Below are 7,964 nucleotides of genomic sequence, written 5' to 3'. Positions count from 1 at the left end.
GCGACTCTCTTTTTGATCTGTTTTCAATGCTTTCACCTGGACTTTTTGGAGATATAGATGTGATCACGTTTTCAATGGCAAAGTTAAAGATTGTTACATGTTGGCTTGTTGCCCGTTTGTCTTCTCATTCGTTGTATGATGATAACTAAAAGTCTGATTTAGGTAATTAAAATAGAAGACACTAGCAAGTAGATAGCGAAAAAACAAAATATAGACGTAGAGATGGTCTTTTGTTTAAGAGGTTTGAACAGTGTAATAAGTCCTCATGAGAATGCTTCAAACGGATGTAATTATAGCCGGTAGCTAGCTTCTATTCTATAAATAATTTTTTTGTTAAAGAAAAATAAGTTTACAGGTCTCAATCACTAATTTTAAAAGATGGTGTAACCCACATATGAATGTCGACATTTGAACACCTACGGATATCCAATTATGCAAGAGCCATAACAACTTTTTAATATTCGAGATATTGAAATAACCTTCAAAAACCAAATTATAATGCATCCATATAGGGATGAGCATAACCGGGTACCCGTTTATTTTGGCTGGAACCGGAACCGCTCCCGGAACCGGTGGTTCTGAAATTATTGATATTGGAACCGGAACCGCTTACACCTGTTTCTAGATATTTGGAATTGCTCCTGGAACCGCCAAGACCGGTTCCGGGTACCCGGTTTTTTGAATATTAAATTTTTTTATTTTATACATGCCATTGAAATTAACTTTTATAAGCAATAGGAGTTCAAGATATAAACCAAAACAATTAAAAAAAACATGATCTTAAAACAGCAACAATTGGAATTTAACAAGTCAGCAACAAACTACAAAACAACAAAACATAAATAGTCTCAAAACAGCAAAACAACACAAAACAGCAGCAATGGTGTCCAGTAATCCCTTGATACCATGATGCCAACTACAAAACCCTTAAGACGAATTACATAATATACATTCGAAGTTTTTTTAGCTTTCTCTGTCACTTTTATGGCCTTATTTGGCAGCTTAACTTGTGGGAAAAGATACATTGCACTGCTTTGTTGCAGGTAACACCCTCTAAGTTTTTCAGTGCATCTTCCAATGTCTGTAGTTTCAATATGTGAATGAAAAAGAAATTAAGATATATCAAGAAATTAAGAATTGCAAACAAGTAAACTAACTGGCGTTTGCACGCCTTGCAAGAATTTGACCAGAAATGTTCGAACAAAGATTCACTGATGCCACCTTTTGGATTTGTTCCCTAACTTCGGGACTAAAACCAGTCACCTCCATGTAACCACCTCTTTTCCCACATTCCCCATAATACCCTGAACAAGTTTTGCTTTATATAATATCTCTAACTAGTTATTACTCTCTTCATATTATATATACTATTTCATATTCACAAAGAGAAAATACTGATAAAAGTCTGGGGGGTTCTTGTAACATTCTTTACCTCATCTGCTAGAAGAACCAAGCCTTCTTTCTTGTAGAACTCAACAATGTCTCCTTGGTTCTCTTCAGCAAGAACCTACACATATTCAGAAAGAAAAAAAACCGGAAATTAATTATCATAACATAGAGAAAACACATTTATTAGTGTTTAAAAACTAATATAGATTTAGCTAGCCAGCTGGGTATCCTGGATTAATGACAACAAGGGCTCTAACCGTAATACCCTTTTGTCTAGCAATTTCCAATTGCTTCTTGAGCTCAGAGACCTCAAGTCCCCACCCTGTTGCTTCATGAAGATGATAAGGAACCTGAAAAATCATTATGCATTGCTCTATTATCTTTTTTGTATCCAAAGCGTTTTCAAAAAAGATATAGTGCATTTCCTTGAACCCGTAAACTGCATTTCCTGTTTTACCCCTGTGACTATACCAGTGGCTAACCTTTCCTTGTTGGTGTTATAGAAACAGTAAAAGGGACTGGATCGACTTGAACTTAAAACCCTTGAATTGATCTTCGAAATCAAAAATAAAAATTAAACAATGATGTTGTAAAGTGTAGAACGAGAGTGAAGATTGAACCATCGATTGAGCAGGTAAGGTCGGCGATTGAACAGGAAGTTGCGATGGAACGAGACTGAGAGTAAAAGTGTAGAACGAGAGTGAAGACTGAAAGTTCAATGTCGGCGTTTATTTTAGAATGAAAACCCTAGAAACACTTTGACCTAAAATTATTATTATTTTTTTAAACAAAATCACCATTATATAAATTAAAAAATATATAATTTTATTTAGAAAAGGCGGGTACCCGCCGGTACCGGTTCCGGGTAACCGGTGATTCTAGGTACCCGGTATTGGAACCGGAACCGGCGGTTATACATCGGGTAGCGGTTTTGAAAAAATGAGAATTGGAACCGGAACCGCTTTAGGCGGTTCCGAAACTTTCAGAACCGGAACCGGAACCGCTTAAGGCAGTTCCGGTTCCAGAACCGGCGGTTCCGAGGCGGTTCCGATTCCGGAAGCAGGTACCCGCTTTTTATGCTCATCCCTACATCCATAACATTATAAAGTGATGTAGGTACAAGTCTCCACTGTAAGGGATACAAGTACAACTCCTGATGATAACATCCCTAGACATTAGTAAGACTGAAATTTTGATAGCATCATTGTCAAAGCTACCGATCAAGTGATTTTATAATTTCAGGGTTTGACGAGATTCACGCAGTATATGTGAAACAAACAAATTAACAAAATTCATCGTTGTGCCATGATAGTATTTTTGGTAATTCGAAATTTTTTAGGGTTCAAAATCGCATTGTTCTGTTTTTATGATATAATGAATTTTATAATTTATGTTAAATTTAGATAAATGGTTATGGATTTTATGATTTGTTAGGGTTACGAAATGAAATTCATCTTCTTATTGTAATTATTATGTTTTTTTATATGATTGTAGTAGTTGAATTTTATTAATAAAATTATTTATTTAATGTGAAAAATAGATTGAATGGATAGATGCCTCTACTTTTATGATTTTTACTTTCATTTATCATGAAATAAATGCTTGCTTTTGATAATATTTAGTTTTAGATTTTCTTTTACTGCTTATAAATAATTATTGTATAATATAATTAGTATTAATTTTTTTTTTTTTTTGAAACGGTAATCTAATTTAGACTAAATCTTAAATCCACCTATGTTTATGACGGCACTTGAACCCTCAACCTCAAGGAGAAAGAGCAACACTGGATACCGTTGGGCTAGAAGTCATTTGATAGTATTAATTTTGGATGATAACATTATTTTTGTATATAATATGGTCATTATTTGATTGCTAACTATATATCATGTAATAAATCCTATATTTTATTTATTTTAATCATAGAGAACAATTTTTTTAACAAGAGAGAGAAGAAAGTTAATACGAAACCATATATTTTTTCTGAAAAAATTTATTTTAAATAATATAAAAATATTTATTGTATTACTGTAATAATAGCACCAGGTATATGTATAGATTATAGATAGTGGATTGGAAGCATATAATAAATAAACATAGAATTATTAAAGACCGTACAAGAGATGCAAGCTCATGAGAAGGTCGTAAGAAGGCAGAAGCGCACGTGACCACCTGGCTTCTATGTCTCTTTGCTTTCAATGCCCCCACGTGAGATCTTTTCTTCTGTACTTCATACTTGTTCCTTTTTCTTGTTAAATGCAATATTTAGTACTTACTAAAAGAAAATTATCATACCATATATTTTAAATAGTAAATTCCGAATTTGGTCCACTGATATACTAAAAATAATAGGCTAAAAATAATAGGCTTAGTCCAAGTTTCATTTTTGTTATAAATTTATTGTCATAGTTTTATTCAGATCGGCATAACGTAAGATCGTTTTTAAGATCCCACAAAATAAATCATAATTTTAATTTATAATTTTAAAACATAAAAAATATTTCAAACATTCAACTTTTTTTTGGAAAAGAAACTTCCCTAACGAGGGTTTCCGGGCCAGCTTTCGCATACCGACTAATCCCCCGCTGCAAACATGAGACTTTGCCTCATGCCCTGGAGTAACTGCAGGCGAACCTCCATGGCCACAAGGGCTGAGTAGTGCCAGGATTTGAACATGGGTCAATAGGTTATCCACCATATCTTCCACATGTCTTACCAAGTCACCACAACCCAAGTGGTTATCAAACATTCAACTTTTCATTTAAAAGCTATAAAAACTTCAAAATACTAGTCATAAGTCACAACACAAAATGATAAACTGTAAATTGGTAAAGATAAAAGACATAAAATGATAAAAAAAATTCATTTGCAAAAAAAAAAAAAAAAAAAAAACTTGGGAAGGTAGGATCGGATCGGATCCCGATCTTATAATCCTACCCCAAATACGATCCGTTTACGGTCCAACTCGTTTTTCATATCTATGTTTCTACGATCAGGATTGCGATTTTGACAACTATATATATATATATATATATATATATATATATATATATATATATATATATATATATATATATATATATATAGAGAGAGAGAGAGAGAGAGAGAGAGGGGTTCAGGTGTTTAAAGTAAATATTGTGTTATTGTATGCATAAATGTGTGCCAATCAAAATTAAATAAAAAATTTAAAAATTAAATAAATAAATAAGGGTAATTTAGTCATTTGTTTAATAACTTCCAAAAATAATCCCTATAATCATGGTATCTCTCCAGTTTAAATCTCGTTCCCCTCTTTATCTAAAAACAGATTCTGAAAACCCTAAATTGAACAAATCGACACCCCCGCCCTTGTCCCTCCAGCCGCCATTACCCCTTTATTCCAGTCTGCATCAAGTTCCGATTCCGACTCGGAGTCGGACGACGAAGCTCAAGCTGCTCTCGAATTACACACCCTAGAAACGGAGCTCTCGACAAGCCCAGCCAACTACAATGCTCATGTTCAAGTATGTCCGATTATTTTTTCGAATATCATGTTTTGGTTGAGGTCAAAATTGTTTTACAAAAAAACCCCCTGGTACATTTCTAGTGGACGACCAAAACCCCCTCAATTTGACACTCCATTTCTCCCCACCATTCGCTTTGCTTTCTCTGTTTACGTGATTCATCTCCTCGATAGCTCCAGCTTCCCCCCTATGGCGACGGCAGGCAACGGAAGGACTCCCTACGAAAGCAGCGAAGACGATAACAAGTCCCTTAAGAGGCCTTTCCTTCCAGGTTCAAAATTTTTGCTGTTTATGTGCTAATTTGGATTCTTAAACTTTTGAGGCATGCTAAATATGTTTAAATTGTTAGTTTTGATCGTGCACGAGCCTTAAAGAAAGGGCAACATGTGTTTAAATTGTTAGTTTTGATGAGATAATTTTTAGATTATAGTAGAGAAGTGGAGGATGCATATGACTCTTTAATGAGGTAATAGCTGAAAACTAAAATGTTACGAGTAATTCTCAAAATATATATCAATTCTCTGACACACAATCACCGTTTTCATGTGGTTAAATCATCATATTAGACTATACTAACCATTAAATCATTACCAGTGGTTATGAATGTAAGCATCAATTTGTATTTCATAGTCTTGTAGTAATTGATAAGCGACAATATTTGTGTCTGATGATAGCTTTTGTGTTATTCACTTGAATTTCTGCTTATGACGTACATGCCCCTTACAAAAGCTCTTATGTGACCAGAGATTAATGAAGAACCACAGAATGTTTCTCAGGAGTCAGGGAAAAATGTAAGTTTCCTGTGTACTTCACATCTTAGAATGCAGTCTATGGCGTCGATAATTATCATTTAAGTTTTTACAAACTTCCTTTGGCTTTCACATATCATTCTAATCAAGTTCTCATTTGAATTTTGCTAATTTTAGTTAAGAGGGAATAAAAATAGTAATATTTATTTTTGGTTTAGTGAGTGGTGTTGTGTTATGAGTTGAACTCGGATAACCCTTTACTTGAAGTGAGATGAATCCAGAAGCTCTACGCAACAGTGTAATGAGTAGTCCTCAGTTGCGCGAGATTATTAATAGGGATCCGGATCACCGGATGATCCTGTCATCTTCCATACAATAGCTGGCTATGCAGTCATCTGGGAATTGGTTCTTCGTGCCCTTGACACTGTTGGTAGGTCTAAATACCTTTAAGCAAATTTTCTAGTTTTCTGAATTTCTTTGAAAAATATTAAAAAATACTTGAGAAGATGTATCATTCTATCAATTATGTATTAGATATTGAACATTAAGATCAATTTGTTTTGAATTATGTGTTTGTGTTATTAATCTTTTTTTTAATAAAGAGAATACCAAATTACTAATTTTGATAATATTCGTTTATAGTATTTCTATCAGAAAAAGAATGTTTTTTATGATAATCATGAACATATTCTGTTAGAATGCCCCGAATTAATATAATTATTGGTAAATGAATTTCAATTCTATCATAATGGAATCATGAATTCCAATTATGCTGGAATGGAATATGGATATTTTCTCACTAATTTATTCATTGGATTTGTTTCCACAGAAGCTGATGTTTAAAGAACGGACCCGAAATTTGAACGACGCCTCTTAGCAACATTATTCTTTTAGAATAAATTAGTGTATTTGTTAGATTCTGATGTTTTTTCCCGATTTGAAAGTTTTTTAGTTTTATTCTTTAACAATAAATGTAATTCTTAGCAATTGTTACATGTATTCTATAAGAATTAATATAATTTTTGTTTTAATTCTTCAGTTGCTGGTTCGAGATTTTGTTATTCTACAAGAAATAAGTTCAAGAATATTTTTATTATTTTTATGGTTCTAGAATATTTTTCTTTTTGAACATACTCAAACATATTCTGTCAGAATGTCCGAATTAAAAACCTTATAATTCGTAAAATCGGATTTTTAAAATTAATAGAATCTATGATCCCTTAAAATATGAAAATTTCCTTTTTTAAATCTATATTAATTGACTAAAATACCCCTCTAGTTAAAATAGATGGTATTTTTCGATTATTTTTAATTCAATAATATGTATTAATCACTTTCTTAAAATAAGTAAAATGATTGGCTCATATTTATGCATACAATAACACAATAATTACTTTGAATAGAATAACTTAAGCATATATATATATATATATATATATATATATATATATATATATATATATATAATTTGGTTATTACACTATCATATTTCGGTTAAATCCAAAATGTTTTTAACACACTAGTTTTTAATCAGATAAAGATTTTCATAACCATTTAAACCTTCAAAAATAAACTTTTTAAAGTTACGTTTTAATTGTAAAATAGATATCTACTTTAATAAATGAAGATTTTTTATCACATGTCACACTCTCATTCATTTTGTCAAATGTTATTTTATGGTTATTTTGAATTAATTTTTTTTCCACATGTTATTTTATTGGTTTTCCTATTTTATTAAATTTCACATAATATTTTAATGTAACAATTACAATACATGTATTAATAAATAGATATCGACTTCATTAATGAGCTTAACTTCTAATTTCAAAATTCTCAAATAAAAGTTCATTAGTTTTTTTTGTTTATTTATTTAAATTATTTGTATAAATTTAAAAGATAAAAAAATATTTCAATTTTAATAATTCATTATTTTTCTTATTGTCTTATAAATTCAAAGTTCTTAAATATTTAGACCTTCATATTTTTTTTAAATTAACCCATGTAATACATGGGTCTCACAACCAGTAATAGTAATAATTCTAACTCCATTTAACGATAACTACAACGTATCCCGTGTTGTATGGCGGGCGGAAGTGATATTTAAAAGTTCAATGTTTTAACATAAAACACATGAAAGTATAATATTGTAATTCAAAATTAAGGTATGAAATGACAGTGTTCGGCAGTTCCACTATTTCAGTTTGAGTTTTTCTCGTTCCTTGTAGACCCTAAACAGTGCATGAGGTAACAATTTAGGTATTTTCGAGAAATGATGATTTAAAAATATTTAAGAAAATGATGGAATATGTGGGAAATGAAGGAAAAA

General features: G+C 31.6%; 1 protein-coding gene across 1 annotated transcript; it reads right to left on the bottom strand.

The window, feature by feature from the left end:
* Nucleotides 1-763: 763 nt before the first annotated feature.
* On the bottom strand, nt 764-2,111 carry LOC145111668 (alanine aminotransferase 2, mitochondrial-like). The gene is made up of 4 exons (XM_079047926.1): nt 2,010-2,111; nt 1,647-1,739; nt 1,433-1,507; nt 764-1,081 (listed from the first exon to the last, which is right to left on the bottom strand). Exons 1-4 carry the CDS (start codon nt 2,010-2,012, stop codon nt 983-985), a joined length of 270 nt encoding a protein of 89 aa, XP_078904052.1. The 5' UTR covers nt 2,013-2,111; the 3' UTR covers nt 764-982.
* Nucleotides 2,112-7,964: the final 5,853 nt, after the last annotated feature.

The sequence above is a fragment of the Lactuca virosa genome, chromosome 5 (genome assembly GCF_052849685.1).
Source record: "Lactuca virosa cultivar CGN04683 chromosome 5, Lactuca_virosa_CGN04683_v6, whole genome shotgun sequence".
Classification (NCBI taxonomy): domain Eukaryota; kingdom Viridiplantae; phylum Streptophyta; class Magnoliopsida; order Asterales; family Asteraceae; genus Lactuca; species Lactuca virosa.
Note: the sequence above shows the minus strand (reverse complement) of the source record. Positions and strands in the feature narration are given on the sequence as shown.